Genomic DNA, 24355 nt, shown 5'->3' with positions numbered 1-24355 from the left:
GGGGTCAGTACCCACAGTTTCACTTATTCATATCTGAAAAAATATGTTCTTGGTAGGCATTTTCTAGGTCCTCCAGCATGATTCTATGGTAGGGTTCCTGTGGATGTTGACTATAGAGTCACACTAGATTATGTAGAAATGCCTAGAGAGGCGTTCTCTCTAGGATTCTCTAGTTCCTTCAGTGCAACTCAATGGTCAGTTTCCACTGGAAATCATTCATTTCAATAGGCTTCACTATTATCTGTAGTTTTGTGTTTCTATAGTAAATCTGGGAGTATATTCCCTGTACACTTGCCCCTCCGTTTTCACGGACTTGAGATCCGCAGTTTTGGTTATTTGTGGAAGGGCAACCTCCATTAAAGTTAATGGCATGCACCCACATGGTGCATGTGCATGGCCATGCGCAAGAGCATATTTGCAGATTTCCAAATTCACCTGGGGGGAGGGGGTCGGAACAGATCCTCCACGAATTCAGAGGGAGAACTGTAGATACAATGGTATATTAAATAGCTCCTGCTGCCTGTCTATCTGTCTTTCTCTTCCTTGGACCGAGAGCCTGGGACCTAGGGTCACTTGAAACTTTGGCTTTCCAGGATGTTGCTAGATTTGTTTGTATCAGTGGGTAGGATCTCTCTTCATTGGTCTTTTTACTAAAGGGACTGGGCTTCCTGTCCTACCAACCACTTCCCTGGGAGACAGACATCTCTCTTTACCTGGTTCTCGATTTTTCACATTCTTTGGCTTGGTGTCCTGTGCCTGCGTTGGCGTGCTGAATTGTAGCTGCTTCTTAGGCTTAGGCTGGCTCTGATCTGGGACTGAGATGTAATCAGGATCATCCTGAAAAAGAGAGGCCGTTCTTTAATAAAAGTAATCCTAGTGGTGGGAAACTAACATTTCATCGCTACACCATTTCTTCTTTCAGCACAAATTTTCTTTTCTCTTCTTTTCCTTTCCTTTTCTATATTTTATTTATATTTCAGCTTTCTTCCAAGCAAGGTGTCTTACAATCTATTAGAACATCTCAATAAAAACACACTAAGACTGCATCCACACTGCAAAAATAATCCAGTTTGACATCACTGACAGAGAAGAATAAATATCTCACAAAAACTACAAATCCCAAAAGAATCTATCACATTGAGCCATGGCAATGTAGCTTGCATCCACTGTTCCGTGTTCTAGTCTCTGGAGCAGCAGAAAACAAGCTTCCTCGATCTTCAATGTGACACCCCTTCAGATGCTTACACAGGGCTACTATATCACTTCTTAACTGTCCCTCCTCCAGGCTAAACATACCCAGCTCCCTAAGTCTTTCCTCATAAGACATCCAGACCCTTCACCATTTTGGTGGCCCCCTCTGGACACACGCCAACCCATAAACTTCCTTTTTGAATTGTGGTGCCCAGAACTGGACATAGTGTAGGGGTTATGTAATTTAACTCTGCCAGTTAGGGCTGCCAGTCCAAGTCCATCCTAGACCTTCAGTTTTAAGAGACAAAACCTGGCATCTAGAGGTGGTCTGTATTGATGTTATTAAACCTTATGCACTAAAGATCAACTGCAGTTGCCTACCTCCTTGGTGAGATAGGCTAAGGAGCATATAATCAAGCCTACTTGCTTCTAGCCAGAAGTTGGATGCAGAGTGGAGGGTGAGCCTTGGCAACAAAACAACTGGGAGGGAAGGTAAATCTAAACAAGAAAATAAATAGGCCTCCCTCCTGCCCAAAATCTCTGCAAGCTGCATCAACAAATAAATTAGGGCTTTGCGGCATCACCAGGTGCAATCCAAACTCCCTGCACCCTCTTAGTGACACCCCTGAGATAGTACTCTTCTAGGTGAGCTGGAGATTTGCACAGAGTCTTCTCCTCTTGCCTGGAGTTGAGCCTACTGAAACTGGACCATCTGTATCCTCATCTTCCATCTGGAGATAAGCCATACAAACAAACAAACAAACAAAAAACCCCACAAAGGCCCTTATCACATGGAGGTTTTTGCAGCTCTGATCTGATGTAACTGTGGGTCCAACGATATGAATTCAAGCGATAACGTGATGTATTATCACATGTGATTCCTTTCTATGGCAGCTCCTTCCATGGCGCTTCCGCAGTGAATCCAAAGTGACTCCTCATTTTGGTGAATTCGGTAAAAAGTGAATTCACAAAATTCGCATTCAAGCTCACTTCGATTTCACTTCGAATTGGTTTGGGGTGGAATGCAACTTTGCATCCGTCCTGGTATATCCCTCCAAACCTCCAAAGTCCCACATTTCCCATGATGCCATGCTGCAATTTTGCCCCATTTGCTTCCGGTACACACACCCCCCCCCGCTTCCATTGCTGCCGAGGGGAAATGTGGTTGTTTCCAATGCTGCTGGGGAAAGGGCAGAGAGCTACTGCGGAATGAATGTATTCACATTTTAACATGGACAGGAGACATGCTGGCGAGGAGAGGGAAAGCAGCTGTTTTCAGTGTCGCTGGGCAAGGCTGCTTGTGTGGCTGGAAAAAAATGGACCATATTTCCCAGAAAAAGAGTGCTAGTTTCGGTGCCAAAAGGGACCATATCTCCCAGAAAAAGAGTGCTAGTTTGGGTGCCAAAAGCAACCATATCTCCCAGAAAAAGAGTACTGGTTTGGGTGCCAAAATGGACTCTAAAGCCCATAGAACCTGAAGCTGTCATTCACGTGAGGCTAGCATGTATGTGAAAGTGGAACTAGGAAGTGGCCCCTTCTTCACCCTGGAAGTGCAAAGGTTCACGATGTATTCAGACCCCCACTGAGCATGCTCAAGGGTCCCAATTCCAATAGTTGAATCCGCATGGTATGCAGCGGTGTAGTAATACAATTTGCACTCACTCCGCTTTGCGTGAATCCGCATCACATGACTTGCCTTGGATTTGATTCCCCCTCGATTCTGAAGGGCAAGGGAAGGGCAACCAGGTGTGATAAAACATGTGCATTATAACGTGAATTCGCATAGCTGAACCAGGAGTCACCCCAGATCTGAGCTGCAAAAACCTCTGTGTGACAAACACCAAAGATTCGGGGATCTAGCAAATCTATCCCTAATGGGCATTTTCTCTATGCTGAACTGATGTGCCCAATAATTTAAAACATCCATTCAACACACCCCATTCAGGAAAATATTAAAAGCCAGCACTTCAATTTCAACCCCGTTAGTTAGTGAAGGCCTGCCTGAATAAAAAAAGTCTCTGGCTGCTGACGGAAAGAGAATCTATGTTAAGCATTCATTAGGGTACCTCTTTGGTGTCCAGTGGTCCATCAAAATGGGAACTGGAAAACATATCAGGCTCCTCTACAAATTCAATCTCCTGTTTCCTTGGCCTGTGTCAGAGATGAAGATGAAAGAGGTTGGGAGAATTGTCAACATGTGATAGAAGAGTTCTTTAATGCATAGCAGGAAGACCAGTCAGAGACATTTTGCTGCCTGAGGAAGAAAATCAAATAGTATCTCTTCTCCCTAAGGATTTTCTATATGATTAAAATACTTCTTATTTCAGTTGATTAGAATACAATTTTGTCGCATGTGATTCACAGGACAAAAGGGGTGGGTGAAAAACTACTTAAAACTCCAGAGAAAAAGGCTTTGTGGTTTTCACTGGAGTGTCTGGAGGTTTCTACAGAATTGCCTTATTTTTACCACTGATTACTAGTGGATGACACAAGTAAGCCAGATTTTCCCAGTCTCTCTAATCAGATCACCAAGTCTCCTTTTCCTTTCCTATTGCTCCTTAGAACAAACTTCTCTTCCTTTCAAATGGTAAGATTGCTGTAAAGTAGTAAAAGCATCTTCTTGGTAGTAGCAACAGAGCTATGCAATGCATTCCACTGGGAACTTTATCCTGGCCCTATTTTTAAAATCATCATCATGATCATCTTGATCATCTTGCTTTTTCTCAAAATTGGGACTCAAGGAAGTTGACAATTTAAAAGAGCAATACAATTAAAAACATACAAAAGCGAGCTTTAAAACAGAATTACACTATTACAGTATTAAAACATGCCACTCATTAAAATGTATTTAAAAAAGATAAAGGTGCTCTGAAACAGTATAATTAACAGTACAACACCCCCAGCCTGTTCTTTAAAGACTTTCTGTTTGAAAAGCCTGTCTGAATAAAGATGTCTTGGAAGTTTATCGCACCTGTCCCCCCCCCCCCGATGCTCGTGAGCATGCACGACCGAGAAAAAACGGATTTTATCACACACCAAAGCATCCTCAAAAAGGCCTTATTCCTGAGCCCTACACCAGGCTGTCCCCGTTCAGTGCTGAGGAGCGCAATTTTTGTCTGAAATAAAACTTCTTGGTCATGAGCGCCCACGAGCATCCCCTTCCTGTGCCCCTAATGGGGGGAACATGGGTGCAATAAACTTCTTAGCTTGCCAATGGAAGTACAAAGAGGGGGCCATTTTGGCCTCCCTGGAAAGCAAGTTCCAGAGTCCAGAAATAGCCACCAAGAAGGCCTCTGTTGCATCCCTACCAACCAACCATGCTTGCAATGATGGTGACACAGAAAGAATCCTGATGAGCTCAGACCTGAGCTAGCTCATACAGGGAAATATGGTCTACCAAACAGCCTACATTTGAATACCAGATTAAGACACTTTAATTTGTTTGGACAGTGTTGTAGTGGAACAAGGGCACTGGCTGAAACAGTGAGACCTTTTTATTAGTGGGAACAATGATGTCAACCTCTGCTCCGTCAGTTATCCCCGTTCCCTTTGAGTTTAGCTACAAACTTCACAGTGGCTGAGAAGGTGGGAGGATGGCTATTAACCAGTGCATTATTCTGCATTATCTCTGTTATTATGCAAAATATTTTGGGGTGGCCTGGGAATTAAGAGTCATTATATTTACAAAAGACCTGCTTTTGGTAAAAAGTAAAGGCGCTGAAATGCCTGCAGTATTATGGACTCCTGCCATGAGTCCTTGCAGTCCACCACCGTGCCCTTTCTATCACCCAAGAGTTTAATCTCTTTGCAAAATTATGGTAAGAATACATTGTTGTTGTTGTTGTTGTTGTTGTTGTTGTGTGCCTTCAAGTTATTTCTGACTTATGGTGCCCTAAGGCAAACCTATTGTGGGATTCCCTTGGCAAGTTTCTTCAGAGCGGGTTTGCAATTACCTTCCCCTGAGGGTGAGAAAGTGTGACTTGCTCAGTGTCCCCCAGTGGGCTTACATTGCCAAATTGGGATTCAGATCCTGGCCTCCAGAGTCGTAGCCCAATGCTCAAACCACTACACCATTAGACTGATTTTGCTCATTTTTAAAACTGAACCTTGAGTCATGTAAACATATAATTATTTTTAATTCAAAGATTGAGCTATAAAAGCACAATAGCTACCAGCAGAGGTCTCCAGCCACAAGAAAAAGAGTTGTTCCTCTGTGTGTGTGTGTGTGTGTGTGTGTGTGTGCCTTCAAGTTGCCTGTGGACTTATAATGACCCCATGGATTTCATAGGGTTTCCTTAGGCAAGGAAGATGCAACTACAATGGTTTTGCTAGTCCCTTCCTCTGAAATATAGCCTAAGGCACCTACCGTATTTTCCGGTGTATAAGGCGACGGGGCGTATAAGACGACCCCCCAACTATTTAAAGAAAAATATAGAGTTTACCATATACTCGCCGTACAAGACCACCCGAAGCCTCTGAAAGCCGGCGCTGGGCGCGCGCCCGCCTCCCTATGGGGCTGGCCTCCGGCCTCCGAGGCCTTGGAAGGCTGGCGCTGGGCACGCTCGCGCCGCCCCTTCAAGCGGCCTCGAGGCCTTGAAGGCTGGCGCTGGGCGCGCTCCGGCCGGCCCCTGGAGCCGGCCTCCGAAGCCTGGAAGGCCGGCGCTGGGCGCGCTCGCGCCGCCCATGGAGCCGGCCTCCGAAGCCTCGGAAGGCCGGCGCTGGGCGCGCTCGCGCCGCCTTCAAGCCGGCCTCCGAGACCTGAAGGCCGGCGCTGGGCACGCTCGCGCCGACCCATGGAGCCGGCCTCCGAGGCCTCAGAAGGCCGGCGCTGGGCGGGGTTGCGCCGGCCCATGGAGCCGGCCTCCGAGGCCTCCGAAGGCCGGCGCTGGGCAGGGTCGCGCCGCCCCTTCAAGCCGGCCTCCGAGATCTTGAAGGCCGGTGCTGGGCGCGCTCGCGCCAGCCCATGGAGCCGCCCTCCCAGGCCTTGAAGGCCGGCGCTGGGCGCGTGCCCGCCTCCCCATGGGGCTGGCCTTTGGCCTCCAAAGGCCAGTGCTGGGCGGGCTCATGCCGGCCCATGGAACCGGCCTCTGGCCTCCTCCGAGGCTTTGGAGAGCCGGCGTTGGTCGCGCGCGTGCGCCGGCCCATAAAGTTTCCCTCAGGCCTCCTCATACGGGGCGTATAAGACGACCCCCAATTTTTCAGAAGATTTAAAGGGGTTCAAAAGTCGTCTTATAGGCCGTAAAATACGGCAATATTCATTGGTATTTATCCATTTATACTTACTTTAGCCCAATAGCATCTTCTCCTACAGGTTCTCTACGACGACGACGCTTCTTGCCTTGGCGTGGAGAAAATCCAGGTGGGAACCAAAGTGAACCATGTTCCCGGTGTTGGGGCCGGCGGATCCTCCATACCCCAACAAAGATGACCAATGCTATGACCAGAACTCCAGCCACCACGCCGTAGAGGAGGGGCCCAGAAAAACGAGGAACTGAAGTCTGTGAATCTGATGGTCAGAAGAAGTGAGATTGTGGAATATCAGTTTTACAGACTTTGGAAAACTACTTTTAACATTAGAGCTTTAGTAACTAGAAAGTTACTATATATATTCATTATGTAAAGAGATCTTATAGCACCTTTGAGACTAATTAAGGTGCGGGATAGACCGCCCCAAAAGGATGGCCTGCTGGCGGCCTAATTCCTCCAGGGGAAGCCGCAGCTGCCAAACCGTACAGCTTCCCACCGGAGGAAAAACAACCCGGAAAAAAAATTTTTTTGCGCCGCAGGGTGGACATAAGCAATGCGTGGCACTGTGCGGACGCTACACAGTGTTTATGTCACAATGGTGGTGCCCGTGTATATGGGACGCCACGATTGTTACGCTGCTGCGCTGTGTTAGGGTTAGGAACCGTGTGGTTGCTGCACAATCCCTAACCCTAAAATCAGCACCAGCATGGAGCATTTGCGCCTAAAAGAAAAAAGCTGGCAGCATGAGCTTTCGTAGACTTACTATATATACTCATGTATAAGTCTAGAAATTTAGACCCAAAAAGCCTGAGTGGACTTATCCACAGGTCAATATATCTTTTAAATAAGAGTCAAGATACAATTAAATAAAAGAAGGAACCATTCCCTAGTGAAAAGCAAGAGTATAATCTGTCCTGGAAACACTGACCACCTCTATTCTCTCTCATCCATCTAGCCTTAAGAGTAAGCACAAAGAGTTATGTCTCCTGGAATTTTGTAAGTTCTTTGACATTGTTTTGCTTTGCTTTATCCTTTAGATCCTTTGCTATATGCCCCTATGTATGACTCTCGACTTATCATAATGAAATCCATTATTTTGGTCCCAAAACTTGCCCTCAACATATACATGAGGTTGACTTATAGTCAAGTATATATGGTAAGTATATGTCCATCTGAGGAAGAAGACTGAAGTCTACAAAAGCCCATGCTGCTGACTTCTTTCTTTCAGTTTGTCTCAAAGGTGCTACTAGCTCTCTCTGCATACTGATTCTACAGACTAACATGGCTATAGCTTGGAATTCTATCTGTATACACTCATGTATAAGTCTAGAAATTTTAGTTAAAAAATTGTCACAAAAACCACTGAGTCAACTTATCCATGGGTCAATGTAAGTACTTTAACTCTTATAAAAAAAGGAACCATTCCCTGGTGAAAGGAAAGACTGTAATCTCTCCTGGAAACACTGACCCCACTCTGCTCTCCTAACCACCCAGCCTTTAAGGTAAATACACATCGTTATGCCTGCTGGGATTTTGTAATTTCAAACTTTGGCATAGTTTTCCTTTGCTTTGTCCTTTACATCCCTTGTTAGATGCCCCTAGGTTGTACCCTGACTTGTCTATGGTTTATATCAAAAGCCATAATTCTGGTCCCAAAATCTGACCTCAGTTTATGCATGAGATCAATTTATAGGCAAGTATGTACAGTACTTTGAAAACAGAAGGTCCCATAGGTGCTTATCTTGGTCTTTTTCTCGCGTCAGGTCCAGACATGACTTTATATTAAAGTGTTTGAGTCTTAATCTTCTTTCAGCGTACATATACATGGTTTCTAACTGTAGTAGCCTTTCAAGCTATTTTAACTTGTTGTGACATGTAATATGTTTTTATCTTGTTTAAACTATTTCATTGTTTTAATCTGGAATTATTTTAAATCCACTGTTGCTGTACCTTCAAGGCATTTCTTATACATAGTTATTCTAAGGCAAATGCATCACAGAGTCTTCTTGGCAAGATGTGTTCAGAGGTGTTTACCATTGCCTTCCCCTAAGGCCGAAAGAGCAGGACTTGCTCAAGATCACCCAGTGGTTTTCCAGATCTGAGCAGGCATTTGAACCTTTGTTTCCAAAACTCAAACCCCTACAAGTAACCATAAAGTGCCCACTATTTTATCTGTACATGTCTCTGAAAACCCACAGTAAGGGGCATTATAGATTGAGTCTCCGTTATCTGAAATCCCCAAATGCTCCAAAATCCTAAACCTTTGGAGCTAGAACATAAGTAAGATGCTATGTACATTTTCAAGGCTGCAGGTGGAATGTGAGGCTGAAGATAAACATTAATAAATGACCAGGAGTGCTGGCACTACTGCCTTGAAGGCAGAAATGGATGACTGGGGGGCTCCTTGGAGATTTCCTATACAGTAATCAGGTCCCTTACATAAAATAAAATGGTGCAGAGAGACATGACAGATGTGATGCTGCAAAGAGATGTGGCTAGAGAGAGACATGAGAAGATTTCAAAAACTTGTTTTTAAAAATAATGCATGAAAAATAGTGAACTTTCCAATGACTGGGGTGGTAACTGGTAGCAAGGAAGAAGCTTATCGCACACATTATTTTCCCTGTTATGAGAATGGGAAGGGGACTCTTGGGGCCGCGCATGACTGGGGGAAATGGATTTTATCGCACAGCAAATCATCCTCAAAATGGCCCTGTTCCATTCCGCGGTGCCAAGCTGTCCCCATTCAGTGCATTTTACTCGATCGGAAGTGCTGAATGGGGATGGCTTGGTGCCGTGGAACAGAATGGGGACATTTTGGGAATGATTTGCTGTGCAATAAAATCCATTTTTTGTTTTTTTTCCCCCGATTGTACGCAGCCCCGAGAGTCCCCTTCCTGTTCCCATAATGGGGAAAATAATGTGTGTGATAAGCTTCGAAAGTGGTGGGATGGGATGGGATGCAGGCTGGGAGGAGACCAGAAGATGCCAAGCAATAGGACCCAGACAGATCAGCCTCGGCAGCAGCGGTGTATTACACATTGATGGGCAGCCCAAAATCCAAGTTGCTCTCTTCAGCCACATCTCTCTGCAGCCTACAAATGCTGAACAGTTTTATTTTATATAAGAGACCTGATTACTGTACAGCAATGGTTCTCAAACTGTGTGGCAGGACCTCCAGGGGGGCAGGACCTCCAGGGTGGTACAAGACTTGGAAACTCTGCCCTCTCCTTGTCCTCCAGCTCTGTTTCCCAACATTTTTTCTCTCCTGGAGGGAAAGAGAAAGGCAAGGAAGACCTCTGCTAGAGGGAGCAGAAGGAAGAGGAGGAGAGCTATTTCCTTATAAAATGTTAAAATATGAATATAAATGAAGGTGTGAATGAAAATGTGCACACTAAACAAATAAAATATTTTAATTCATATACTATGTCAAATGGGGAGGTGGGGGTGCAGCATCTGCATGTAGATGTGCAGGAGGCCAGAAGGGCAAAAAATCTGAGAATGACTGCTCTATAGGAGATCTCCAAGGAGACTTCCAGCTAGCCTGCTTCTGCCTTCAGGGCAGCAACAGTGCTCTTGGTTGTTCGTTCACAAGGCAGAAGCTGACAGATGAGCAATATTCCAAAATCCCAAAATATACAAAAGCACTGCTGGTCCCAATTATTTCAGATAAGCGGGACTCAACCTGTATAGAAATATTGTAATAAATAAATAGTAATTAGCTTCAGACACAAATCTTCAACCCCCAAAGTGGTTAGTTATAGCTTTATAGTGCAATCCTAAAATGGCTGAGCCAACACCAACAAGTTTATCACATGGGAGGCAAGCATCCTTCTTCCATCATTAAACTGTGTTAATCATGCGATCGGGAATGAAGATCCCCACGTACTTATCCCGTTCTTCTCCCATCCATAAACAGCAACGGACACTTCATTTGGCATTAATGAAAACTCCTGTTAATACCAAATGACATGTTCATTACTGTTTGTGGATGGGAGAAGAATGGGATACATGCACAGGGGGATGATAATCTTCCTCGCAATTGTGCGATTAACACAGCTTAATGATGGGAGAAGGACGTTTTCCTCCTCCGTGTGATAATCTAAATCTTCTGTAGCTATGTCAAATCCAAATCCTTCTCAGATTACGAATGTTGGAATTTACTTAGGACAACCCTGACCTGGGTCTAAATTTGTGCCAGTATTCTGGTTGAGTGTCTGGGCTGAGGAAGGTTTGGATCTGGCATAATTCAGCTGGAAAGAAAACACAGGCTTAATTTACAAATCTGATTCCCATGCCTGTATCTCTGAGGAAATTCCATTATTAGTGGAGCAAACAGATAAATTGTAGACAACACCATATATACATTGGTCTGATGCTAGGAGGCTTTGTTTTCTGCACCTGACCTGAAATTTTACTCCCCCACTCAATATAATATACCATTTTCCACTGACTCAGTCCAGGCAGCTACCAATGGATATGGAATGAAGGATTCAAGAACTCCTTTAGCTGATAAGGCCCCCAAAATATTCAGGACAGATTCGGGGGATGTGGGACACAGGCCTGAGCATAAGGTCTTGTCCACAACCAGGAAGATGGTGAAACTGCAATAATAATAATAAAGAACAAGAGAAAGAGAGAGAGAGTTATTGGTATGGAGTATGCAGTGGTTCCCCCAAAAACAAAATAAATGCTTTTTTGCCTGTAGATACTGTAGCCATATGATAGGTTTGTGTTAGGGTCTCCATAAGTGGGAAGACACAAGAACAAGAACATTAGTGTAGCCACTAATGTTCTAAATAATCTGGTGTGGGTCTCTAAAGAAAAAACCTGGGGCAAGAGAAATATTATAACAACAACTTTAAACATAACACCCATCTTGAAGTATGGTAGGCAGAAAATATCTCTTATGTCACCTATAATTAAATGTGACTGGATTTTTCACTCGCTTAAATTACTGCCCTGAGTCCTGTTTTGATATTTGCCTGACCATCTGTGTACAGCAACTGTGCAGAGCAAGGATGCGGAATCGTAGAGCCTTATCACACTAGACAAATCCCGCACAGATATGGAATTTTAAAAGTAGAAAAAAACCCGTTTTCAGAAGTACGGTATTTGCATCAAAGAGCAATAATGCAAAAATAAAATGAATGGAAAGTTGGCAAAAACAAAACCTTTTTATTTTTGGAAGTTTGTGAAATTAAAAACGTGTCGTTTCCATCGACTTTCCATCCATTCGCTTTATTTTCCCATTATTGCTCTTTGGAAGAAACGTCTTTTTTCTACTTTTAAATCCTGTTTCTGCTTGGGAATTTTTTAGTGTGATAAGATCTTTAGGCTCTGCAGATGACTTACAACTCAATTTAGCCAAGAGTGAGGGACTGTGGGAGTTGTGTACTCCAAAATATCTGGAAATCCAAATTTTGTCTTCTCCAGTTTTCTGTTTTAAGGCCTCAGGCCAAGACAAAGGCCTTCACTGTCAGGCAATCTCCCTTTATGACACTCAAAATTTGCCACCTAGGGTAGCTGTCTTATTCTTCAAAACCGCAGCACAGGTGGTTCAGCAGGTTGAGACATGCTTGGGAGTCTGGAGGGCCATTCCACCCCATTTTGGGATCCTCTGGAGGGACGCATGCAATGCTTGTGGCTGCCATTTTGAGACAATGCTTCTTTTCTGGTCACCTTTCCGATTATTTGGGTATGGGATCATTTGTTTCAGTGTGGAGAGCCCCTCAAAATAGCATCGTAGAGCCCCATAAAACCTGATTGATTTTTCCCCCCTCAACCAATGCAATTTTTAGGGCAGAGGGGTGCCTTTGGGGAAGTCAGTGGGGAGTCTCAAGGGTCACTGCATGTGGATCATACCCTACATGATTCCCACACTTCAGAATTAGAGTAGTTGTGTTAAGGAACTCATGCATAACAATTGCCACATGATACAGCAGTGGAACTGATTTGTGAAGAGGAAGAAAGGATGTGTGCCTTCAAGTCACCTGCAGACTTATGAATTTCATAGGGTTTTCTTAGGCAAGGAGAAGTCAGAGATGGTTTTGCAGTTCCTTCCTCTAAAACAGAGCCTACAGCATCTGGCTCACAGTCTCGTATCCATGTACTAACCAGGGGCTGACACTGTTTAGCTTCCATGATCAGATGAGATCTAGTGCCTTTGGACATTTAGGCCTACAGTGCTTAATAATAATAATAATAATAATAATAATAATAATAATAATACCCAATGGTCCGTGCTGCAGAAGTCTTTTTCTGAGTCCAGTTACTCCTACTTCCAAGCTCTTCCTTCCCTGTGTAGGGATAAATTCGCTCTTTGCCCTCAGAATCCCGCTGAATCTGTAATGCCGCTTGTGTGGCAACTATTAGGGAATGAAGAAACTGAGGCAGGTCTTCCCGTGGCATCAGGACCACCAGGCCCAAGATTGGTGCCTTCACGGGGACAGGATATGACAAGCAGTCTCCTCCATCCCAGCTGCAGGAAGCCACATTGCACCCTCGGTCGCAGTGTCCGTCAGCGAAGCGGTCCTGGCAATATCGTGCATAAGACGGGCTGAAGGGAAAAGGTTCATGACACCATGTTACATGGTATGGAGCAGTGGATCTCAAGTGGTAGACCTCCAGGTGTTTTGGTCTTAAGATCCCCAAATCCCCAACCAGTTTGAACAATCAGGGATTCTGGAAGCTAAATTCCAAAACACCTGAAAGACAAGAGGTGGAGAGCCACTGGCATGGAGAAAGCAAACAAAGAAGTTTATCACAGGGAGGATGAATTGGTAAAATCTCATGCAGAAACGGGATTTTAAAATCCAGGTGTTGTTTGTCAGATGCATTGGCATGAAAGAGAAATAATGTGAACATAATCTGAATTGAAAGCTCCTTTGTACTTTCAGAATTTAGCAAAAGTAAAAAGGAGCTAGTTTTGACAACTTTGCATTCGGGTTATTTTTGCATTATTTCTCTTTCATGCTAATGTCATCTGAAAAACATGCTGCAAATGCGGGTTTTTCCCACCAACTTTCTGTTCAGGTTAACCCTGAGCGTTGTTTGAAAAACATCACACAAATGCATTTTTTTTTCAATTTTCTGTTCCTGTTAACCCCGAACATCATCTGAAAAACAACCCATGTGATAAACTCGAAAGAAGGATATTATTTTCCTTCTTCTCTAACACTGGAACACAGGGCAGTGGCATTACAGTATATGGGCAGGGCCTTAGGGTAGAAGTCTGGGACTCTGCTCAACAGACTGAGCAAGAAAAGCCAAACTAAGAGATAGATAGACAAATACAAAGACAGATCATAGTGTACAAGAGCTGTCCTGCCTAAGCAGTGTGCTGAATTTTCTATAGGTTATTTTGTTGTGCTGTTTATTTTTTAATGTGGTTTTAATTTTTTTAAGCTCATTTTACATTTTTTTGGATAGTTTAATCACTTTTTAACTTCAGTGTTTTATAATTCTTCAGCTTTTTTTAATTTGTTGTAATCTACCTTAAATCCTGAACTGGGAAAATGTTGGTTGCTAATAATAATAATAGTAATAATATGTGCATTTAAATATTTTTCACCATTTGAGCAGGGTGATAGAGACGACCAAGCTACTCTGGATAAAGACATAGAGAACTCAGTCTTGGGTGGTAGGGATGTTATTCTTCACAAAGCTTCTTTTTAAAAGTAGCAATTAATTTCAGCACTTTTCTTCTTGCTGTGAGAAAATATTTGAAAACTGTCCAGTTTTTTTAAAGGCTATTTGCAGTTCAGGACTTATTCTGTGCAAAATATGGCATGTGGTTGTTTTATGTAGAAAATAGCATTTTCTGTGAAGAAATAGCCTTTTCCTCATGGAAAATAATATTTCATCACAGAAATATTAATTAATATTAAATAATAAATATTAAACATTAATTTCTGCAAGGAAAATGCTCTTGAGTGCACCGAAAAACTGATTTTCTATGCACATCAGCCATGTGTAAATTTTATGTAGGAAAAATGCCCAAATACAGCATTTTGGCACAGAAAGTATCATTTTCCACACATAAATTCATATTTTTGCATTGTTAATGGTGTTTTTCATGGGGAAAATGTGGTATCCTGCATTTAAAAAAATGCTGTTTTCTATTCAAAACAACCACATGCAATTTTTGCACAGATTAAGTTCTGAACTGTGAAGATTCTCATCAGTCTGGCATTCTTCTCAGCAGGTTTCTCAACTCCCCCAAAACATGGGTGTGTTTTTAAACCAATTTTTGAATATTTTTGAATATTATTTCAATCCTTCTGGGCAGTTTGTTCATCTTAATGGGCTCAGACAGCTATCTTTGCCAAGCCAGATGTATGTGTACACACACACCATAGTCATTCCCAGTGCTGGAGATAGCAATCTCACATGTCTTGAACTTACTTGCAATTAGGAGACCTGTTACTCTAGGTAAGAGTTTTAAAATCTACCCTTCTTATTTGTTTGTTTACACCTTCTCTCTTTTCTTGAGTAAACATCCTTTGTCTGATCTCATCTGCATGCCACTTCTCTCTCTCTCTCTCTCTTTCTCTCTCTCTGGCAGCTGCTTGCCATGAAGATGTGGCTTCTTGAGCTCCCTCTCCGCATGAAAAGCTCCAGTCTTCCTTAAACTACGTTCGGCTCTCTGTATCCACAGATTCTGCATCTGCAGATTCAACCATCCATGGCTTTAAAATATTCTGTCCCCTCATTCCAAAAAGCATACCTTGATTTTGCCGTTTTCTATAAGAAGCATCATTTGACTATGCCATTGTACATAATGGGACTTGAGTGTCCACGGATTTTGGGGCCTGGAACCAAACTCCAGTTGATACCAAGGACCCACTCTATATATTTTTTGGCTTTCCTCAAGAACCTGTATATTTGACTATGCATAAGCATGAGTAAAACTCTCTCTCTCTCTCTTAAAGAAGACTGAGTTTCAATCTTTTCTCTGCTGGACATGTGAATGTGGGTGGTGCAGTAGTCTACTCTTCTAACTATGTTTCAGTGCATTTTAAACTCTGCTACAGAAATTCACCAAATCTCTTATTTAAAGCCAATATCTAGCGGGTGTACAAGTTTCCTTTTTGGACACCTTCAAATGGGGCATTCTGGGATCTGTCATCTAAAAAAGGAACTTGCACAAACTCTGGACATTTCTTCACTCTTCATCATCTACCTCTTTTGGTGGCATTCCCAAGGTGCCCTTTGGGGTGACTCACTTGCACTCCTTCTGCTGGACACAGTCAAATCCATCATAAAGGCAATCCTCATTGTCACAAAAGCGCTGGCAATGCCCATTCTGGAAAGCCACCTGGCACAGCTCCTGCTTTGGGCAACTCTTCCAAGGATCTAACAAGCCCAAGGAACAATCGCCCCCATCCCAATTGGTTTCAGGGGAACTGCAGGCCCGGTCACAACGCCCATCTCTTGCTGTCTGCTGGCATTCGATTTCGTAGGTACCATTGGTAGCTGTGCAGGAACCGGAAGAACAGGGAGGCTGGCGGCAGTCTGGTCCAGAGAAGCCTCCCACACAGAGGCAAAGTGGTCTGGACTGAGGTGAAATGCAAACCCCACCATTGTGACAGTAGAAGAGACCACAAGCTGGTGTGTTCTGGTTACATGTGGTTCCTTCAAACCCCTAAATGTGGGAAGGAAGGAAGATGTTTTTTAAAATCCCCACATGCTTTCATTTTGACACAGTGGATATATAGAATTTCCCCCATGTAGCTCTTTCATCAGTATGTCTACCGACCTTCTATCAAGTCAGACTATCAAGTTCTTACCTGTGGACAGTGGCAGATAAATTCAAGAGGATGATCAGGCATTATGCTACAGCTTCCACCATTGAGGCAGGGATTGGTCTGACAGCTGTCAATCACAGATTCACACAGTCTCCCTGGAAAGAGAAGTAAGTTCTTTTTTAATTCAAATAAGATTTGATTTATGATTGCAGACAAACTCATCAATGAGCATGAGTGAAAGGGAGACAGTCCAGAGGTAGAGTGCTCCATTCCTCTCAGATAGTTGCTGCTTTGAGCTTTAGGAACAAGGCAAGAGATGCTTTTAAAAATATAGTCTATATCTTGGAATTCAGAGAGATATCCCTGTTATTCTGGAAAATCAGTATGTAAAGGGATCTTGAGCAAATAAGTTGTAGCATAAGCTTTGCATCTAAGGAAGTAGACCAAGTCTACAAAAGCTTATGCTTTCACTCTGTCTCAAAGTTGCTACAAAACCCCTTTGCGTACTAAATCCTAGTGTTAGTTCCTAGTAGCGGACACTCACTGATCAATGGAACTTGACTTACAATTAACTTAGGGATACTGAACTTCCCACTCCATTAAATATCCTATTCTTCCCTTCGCATTATTCAGATCCAGTCTTCCCCTCAAGACAATATAAGCACTCTGTCAAAGTCCACATATAAAAGATGTAACAAGCACAGATGTCTTGATAACAGCAAAGAATCAGCCTTTCCCACTTGAGCCTCTTTCAACCTTCCTCCTTTACCTGTGTATCCTGAGGTGCACAAACAGTGGAATCCATGATCAGTGGATTGGCAGTCGTGGGCACCGGGTCGGTGGCAAGGCTGGGAGAAGCAGGCATCCACCACCCCCTCACACCGCTTGCCAACATACCCAGAGGGGCAGATGCAAGAAAACCCTTCAGGCTGAGCCACACAGGTGCCTCCATAGTAGCAATGGGGACCAGGGAGAGAACAGGGATCCACATCACAATGGGGACCTGGAAAATGGTAGGAAGGGTAGGTTGAGAATGTTTCAGAGCTGGAAATATTTATGCTTGTGGATTACATGCCCCTGAATTCCCCACTAGCATGATGTGTAACCCCACTTCCAGGAATTTTCCCAAGCTGAGGTTATACTACCTTTTATAAGAATGGAAAAAGGGCTTTTGGGGTCAGATCTGAGATTTATATAGTCTAGCATCCTTTGCTCCCCCAAGCAACCAATCTGATGCCTTTGGGGAGAAGCTCACAAGCAGGACATGAGAGGCAGCAGTCCTTTTCTGCTTTTTTTCTCATAAGGTAGGACTGGCTTTAAAGTCCAAGACATGCTGGTTCCTAAGGGAGATCGTCAGCAAATTTTGTGACCTCCCTGGTACTTTGGAGTACAGTCGGCACTTGGTATCCACAGACTTACCATCTGCAGATTCAAGCATCCATGGAAGGAAAGCCTCCATTGCCTCCAGTGGCAGTGTGTGCATGCAGCCACATCGGCATTAGGGACAATGAGATGTCACCATCCCATTGTCCCTAATGACAGCACAGCAATGTGCACACACCACCATTGAAGTCCATTGTTTCTAATGGTAGCACGGCTGCATGCACATGGCACAATTGGGGACAATGGAACTTGAGTATCTGCAGATTTTGGTACACACGTGGGGGCTGGAATGGATCCTCCATAGATACTGAGGGTCAACTATATATCTAAACTCAAAGGGAATCTATGAGGTCTCTTGTTTCTCACCTACACCCATTTTTTAATGCAAGAAATCCTTATAGTAGTACCTCAGAAAGCCCTTTTCCATTTTCTCACCCTTTAAAAAAAAACAAACCCAGAAATCTTAAGGGTAGTCTACATATAAGTGTATTATGCAAATTTCACACATTTGCACTGACTTTTAATTGTCTTCACTTTTTTACACAAATTTCTATCTATTTGCAGCTATTTATCCTTCTCTGCCAAAAATACACAGCAACCCAAATCCATGTGAAGCAGACAGACAGCTGCATGTTCAATAAAGTGCATCCTTGCAGATTCTCTGGTCAAAACTGCAATACCTTTTTATGTAGAGTTTGTCATTTTATTTATTTGTTTTGCATGCCCCCTAACCCTCCCAAACTCCTCCAAATTGCGTATGGTGGGATCACATTCTATTTCAATTCTCTGAAGATGCCAGCCACAGCAGCTGGTGAAACGTCAGGAATAAACTCTTCTAGAACATGGCCTCATAGCCCGAAAAACCCACAAAAACTATATAATTCTGACTGAGCTTTGGGCTTTTTTTTCCTCCCCAAACCAGCTAAATCAACTAAAACAAGCCACAAGTGCCATGGGTCACTTGCCCCAGAGCCTGCCACCTTCTCATCCCCAGTGCAAATTAATAAACAAAACACAAAATACCTATGGTCCCTGGTGGGCACAAGCAGCGAAATCCACCTGAGATCTTGGTGCAAGTTCCTCCATTTAGACACTTCCCCCCTTGAAGGCACTGAAATTAGAATGATTCAGAGCAGAGTCATAAAAAATATTTAAGGTGAAACATCATAAAGCCACAGTTGCCTCCTCACACATTTTTCATATATCAAAAATGGCTTACAGTGTAATCCTATTCTTTGCTGCAATTTGTCATTTTGTGGCACACAAACTCAACAGATTAAAACCTCCACTCTCACTGAGACAGAAACAAACACAGAAACAAACACACACCAGCAAACCTTCTTTATACATCTAATTATTATCTGTATGTTACATTTTCGTAATGCCTTCTTCCTCTCCTTTAGTCTCACAACTACATTGCAAGGTAGGTCAGGTGGGTGCAGCTGGGGAGAGAGAATGCAGGACTGTCTAGGGAGGATTGCTTACTTAAGCTACGCCTGTGAATGAGACCTCTCCTAGCCCCCTTATCCTCTATCTCTTTGCTCAGGTCCTGTAGGCTTAGACCCATAGTCTCCCTTATTGAGTCTATCCATCTGGCACGCAGTCTTCCTTCTAAAACCTATGCTCAACTACAACACACCATACTAGTATATATATATATTGGCTTGCTGTGAAAAGGCAAGCCAGCATGGTGCAATGATTTGCACACTAGAATAGGACTCTGGGAAACTAGGATTCAATTCAGCCAGGGGAGAGGGCTTCCTTGGGGGCCTTCCTCTGCACTCCATGGTGCCCAGCAGTGGTCTTGGGAGGAGCCCTGGCCCTGCCATCCTGCCTGCCAAGCCCTGCCAGTGCCTGCTCTTCCTCCTCCTCCTCCTCCTCCTCCTCCTCCTCCTCTTCCTCCTCCTCAGTGGCTCGCAGGGCTGTGGTCGCTGGAGGTAAAGGGTCCGGCCGGGGTCGCAGCCTTCTGAAGGGGTTCCAGGGGGAGGGTGGGTGGTGGCCGTCCAACTGAAGGGCTGCTCCCCCTTCCCCAGCTCCAACTAATGGGGATGACAAGTGTGCTAAACAAAAGCGATTCCACAAAAGGTGCCTTGTTGTAGTGAGAATGAAGGACCTTTTGCATTCGCTTCACATGGCGGAGTGGAACCAGATCAGAAAGCGGGTTATACCCCCAGTGGGAATGACCCCTTAATGGCCAGCTGTAAACCTGTCTTTGTAACTTCTTCTTTTATTTTTTTCAGTAATCCTTCCAAGTCTTTGCTATTTTCCACTAGTATTATTGTATCATCTGCACATCCTAAACTGTTGATGTTCCTCCATTTTTAATGCCTCTTTCCTCCAAGTCTAAACCTGCTTTATGTATGATATGTTCTGTATACAAATTAAAAGATAGGGTGATAAAATACAACCATGGTCATCACAAACTGGAATTGTGAAAATCCTTATTTGCTAACTTCTCCAAATCCTAAAAGGCAGTGCCAGTCAGTTGGCACCTATGCCATTCCCATGCTCACCTGACAGCTGAACCCTCCAGCCAGCTTTGTGCAGTTATCCCCATTCTGGCTTGACTGGTGTTGGCATCGAGGGCCAGCCCAACCTGGACGGCAGAGACAATGAGGGGCAGACTCTTTTACTACACATTGGCCTCCATGTCCACAAGGATCTGTTGTGATGAGAGAAAAAGATACAGAGAGTGAGAATAACGGAGATAGAATTTGTTGTGGGGTTTTCATAAATGATCCAGGGATGCATAAATGATCCATAAATGATCCAAAGTCAACAGTGTGATGTGGCAGCTAAAAAGGCTAATGCAAGAGTGGTGGAGTCTCCTTTCTTGGAGGTCTTCAAACAGAGGCTGGATGGCCATCTGTCCGGGGTGCTTTCATTGTAATTTCCTGCATGGCAGGGGGTTGGGCTGGATGGCCCTTGTGGCCTCTTGCAACTCTATGATTCTATGATACTCAGTTTTTATGTCTTGCAGCAATGCAAAAAATGTTTGAGCTTCCACATGGTCCAGTATGGCAGTAAGGAGGAAAGTTTCACTGCGTGTATCTCTTCCTAGTGTTAAGGTATAGAATCCCTGACTGAAATAAAGCTGGAAAATCAAACTGCATACAGCCTGATTCTATACCAGGCTGGGAGGAAGGTGAGATACAAAACAAGTAAGCAACATTTAAAAACAATTTCAAACACAGTATTAAAAGTGATTTTTAAAGCAATTAAAAAAACCAGTATGCATAGTACAGTCTGCCCTTTCTTTACGCAGGGGATCCGTTCCAGACTCCCCCGCGTAAAGTGAATTCTGCCTATGCTCGAGCCTCATTTAAATGAATGGGGCTTGTGCATTTGGAGGCGCGGCAGTGCAGCGGCGCAAACACACCACGGGCATGCGCCCCATTATTCCCTATGAGATGCATCACCCTTTTTCCCAGCACGGCTTTCAGCGTATGCTGAAAGCCACGTAAAGTGCACTTGCATATGATGTGGGAGCACTGTATAATAAAATAGTATAGTACTCTTTTAAAAGTCATTTATTTATTTGGAGTATTTATACCCTGCCTTTCAGACATAAAGGCTCCCAGAGAGCCTTACAAATGGTTATTTTTACTTGAAAAACCTTCAGTTCTCAAAACCCTGTTGGAATAATAAAAAAAGTATTTGCCTGCCAAAGGAATTACTGCAAAGAGGGGGCCATTTAGTCTTTCTAGGAAGAGAGTTAGAGAGTCAGTGTAGTGTAGTGGTTTGAGCATTGGGCTAAACAATTTATCACATTGGCTTTGCTCCCGCAACAGACACGGGATGTAACTTTTAAAAAGCTGATCTTATCACATTTCTCTGTTGCCAGGGAGTATGCAGCCCATTTGCAATCCAGGCCACTCTGGTCTACTCCTGCATCTTTTCAAGAACAGGATTTTCCTGTTCTTGAAAAGATGCGACAGAAGTCTGGGTTGCAAATCAACTGTGTACTCCCCGGCGACAGGGAAATGCGATAAGATATGCCTTCTTAAAGTTACATTCCACATTTGCCCTATGAGAAACGACTCAGGGAGCTGGGGATGTTTAGCCTGGAGAAGAGAAGGTTAAGAGGTGATATGATAGCCCTGTTCAAATATTTAAAGGGATGTCATATTGAGGAGGGAGCAAGCTTGTTTTCTGCTGCTCCAGAGACTAGGACCTGGAACAATGGGTGCAAGCTCCAGGAAAAGATTCCACCTCAACATTAGGAGGAACCTCCTGACAGTAAGGGCTGTTCAACAGTGGAACACACTTCCTCTGAGTGTAGTGGTGTCTCCTTCCTTGGAGGTCTTCAAGCAGAGGCTGGATGGCCACCTGTCGGGGATGCTTTGATTGTGATTTCCTGCATGGCAGGGGGTTATAAAATAAATAATAAATAAAAATTTTATTTATATCCCGCCCTTCTTAAAATCACGGCGGCTTACAACAAGGTTAAAATACAATCCGTACAAAACAACAAGACAAGAAGAGTTAAAATGCAAATACAGCAGGTCATACAGAAAATAACAAGCAAAAAGCCCCATAGCCCAACCTCTTGGCCACGGAAGAGGAGGGAGGCCCACAGGATTTTTATTCGGGGAATGCCTGTTGGAACAGGAAGGTTTTCAAGTCCTTCCTGAATTGGGCCAGGGTGGTGGACGAGCGGAGCTCAGTGGGCAGCGTATTCCAAAGGGCTGGGGCAGCCGTGGAGAATGTCCTCCGTGTGGTGGAGGCTAACCTAGCCCCAGGCACCTTCAGTAATTGCTGCCCAGACGTTCTGAGGGTGCGAGGCGGAATGTACGGGGAGAGGCGGTCCTTTAGGTATCCTGGGCCCAAGCCATTTAGGGCTTTATAGGTAATTACCAACGCCTTATATTGGGCTCGGAAGCGGATGGGCAGCCAATGGAGGTCTTTCAAAACCAGTGTTATATGGCTGGTCCTGGGAGCACCAGTGACCAGCCGGGCTGCCATGTTCTGCACCATTTGCAGCTTCCGAGTTTGGTATAAGGGTTGCCCCATGTAGAGTACATTGCAGAAATCCAGTCTCGAAGTTACCAGAGCATGTACAACAGTTTCTAGGTCCCTCTGGGCCAGGTATGGGCGCAGCTGGCGAATAAGCCGAAGCTGATAACAGGTGCTCTTGACCGTCGCATTCACCTGAGCAGTCAGATGAAGCGACGAGTCAAGAAGCACCCCCAGACTGCGCACGGAGTCCTTCACAGGGAGCGTGACCCCGTTCAGGACAGGTGGAACCACCGCCATTCCTGGACCAGGAGAACCTATCACTAGTACCTCCGTTTTCTCTGGATTCAATTTGAGTCGGTTTTCCCTCATTCAGCCCATTACTGACTCTAGACAGGCCACGAGAGGAGAGACGCCATCCCCAGTCACTGCATCAGTCGGAGACATAGAGAAAATAATTTGGGTGTCGTCAGCGTACTGATAACCCCGCGCCCCATGTCTCCGGATGATCTCTCCCAGCGGTTTCATGTAAATAGCATGGGAGACAGAATGGCTCCTTGAGGGACCCCGGTTTTAAGGGGCCTCTCGTCAGAGCACACGTCTCCCAGCTGCACCATCTGGGACCTCCCGGAGAGGTAGGACTGGAACCACTGGAGCGCAGTGCCCCCCGATCCCCACCTCTGCCAGGCGCCCCAGAAGGATACCATGGTCTATGGTATCGAAAGCCGCTGAGATGTCCAAGAGCACCAACAGGGACACGCTTCCCCCGTCGATGCTCAGACGGAGATCATTGACCAAGGCGACCATGGCCGTCTCAACCCCGTAACCCGCCCGGAAGCCAGTTTGAAATGGGTCCAGATAATCCGTTTCATCCAAGACCGCCTGAAGCTGGATCGCAACCGCCCTCTCGATCACCTTACCCAAAAATGGCAGCAGCGAAACAGGCCGATAATTATTATGTACCAGGGGGTCGAGGGAGGGCTTTTTTAAAATAGGTTTTACAATGGCCAATTTAAGTTGAGATGGAAATAGCCCATCCCTCAGAGATGTATTAACTATCCGGCGTAACAATGTCGTTACCGCCGGTCCCCCCTGGGCCGCTAACCATGAGGGACAGGGATCAAGAGAGCAGGTTGTTTTCCGAACACTTCCGAGGATCTTGTCCACATCCTCGGTACTCACCAACTCAAACTGATCCAGTTTAACATAGTCCACGGAGGCTCTGGACACTTCGACCCTAGGTTCTGCTGAAATGTCGGCGTTCAGACCTTCGCTTATACGAGAGGTTTTATCCGTGAAAAAGTCGTTGAACAAGTCGCAGCAGGCCTTAGAAGGTTCAAGGATGTGGTTCAGGGCGGGAGGGAGCTGAGTTAGCTCCCTGACCACCCTGAACAACTCTGCCGGACGCGACTCCGCGGACGCAATACGAGCACCATAGAACGAATTCTTTGTTGCTCGTATTGCCTCTCCGTAGTCCTTTAACAGTTGGTCTAGGAGAGCCTTGTCGTCTAAGCAAAGGTGTTTCCACCAACGGTACTCTAGCCGTCGCAGAACCCGCTTCCTCTCCCGGAGATCTTCCGTATACCAGGGCTTACGTTTAGAAGCAGGCCTGAGAGGGCGCTTGGGAGCGATTCTGTATATAGCCCTAGAAAGACCGGTATTCCAAATACCGGTAAGGACATCAACAGAGTCGCCGTCATTTCCAACCGCGAGCCCCTCTAGGGCTTCTTGGAACCACTCAGGTTCCATCAGCCTTCGAGGGTGGACCATCCTAACAGGTCCACCACCCCCGGGGGGGATCTGGGTAGAGGCCTTGATTTTCACCTCTA

General features: G+C 44.7%; 1 protein-coding gene across 1 annotated transcript in view; it reads right to left on the bottom strand.

Moving 5' to 3' along the window:
- NOTCH4 (notch receptor 4) overlaps positions 1-24355 on the bottom strand; it is a 45009-nt gene that overhangs the window by 6099 nt on the left and 14555 nt on the right. The window contains exons 11-20 of the mRNA XM_042454426.1: positions 20084-20232; positions 18594-18681; positions 16957-17190; positions 16230-16342; positions 15666-16084; positions 12671-12997; positions 10879-11042; positions 6475-6697; positions 3258-3342; positions 714-837 (exon numbers count right to left, since the gene is read on the bottom strand). Of these exons, the coding sequence (XP_042310360.1) occupies positions 714-837; positions 3258-3342; positions 6475-6697; positions 10879-11042; positions 12671-12997; positions 15666-16084; positions 16230-16342; positions 16957-17190; positions 18594-18681; positions 20084-20232 (1926 nt within the window). The remainder of the gene's footprint in view (positions 1-713; positions 838-3257; positions 3343-6474; positions 6698-10878; positions 11043-12670; positions 12998-15665; positions 16085-16229; positions 16343-16956; positions 17191-18593; positions 18682-20083; positions 20233-24355) is intronic.

Source organism: Sceloporus undulatus, chromosome 2 (genome assembly GCF_019175285.1).
Source record: "Sceloporus undulatus isolate JIND9_A2432 ecotype Alabama chromosome 2, SceUnd_v1.1, whole genome shotgun sequence".
Classification (NCBI taxonomy): Eukaryota; Metazoa; Chordata; class Lepidosauria; order Squamata; family Phrynosomatidae; genus Sceloporus; species Sceloporus undulatus.
This window is presented reverse-complemented; position numbering and strand designations above follow the sequence as displayed.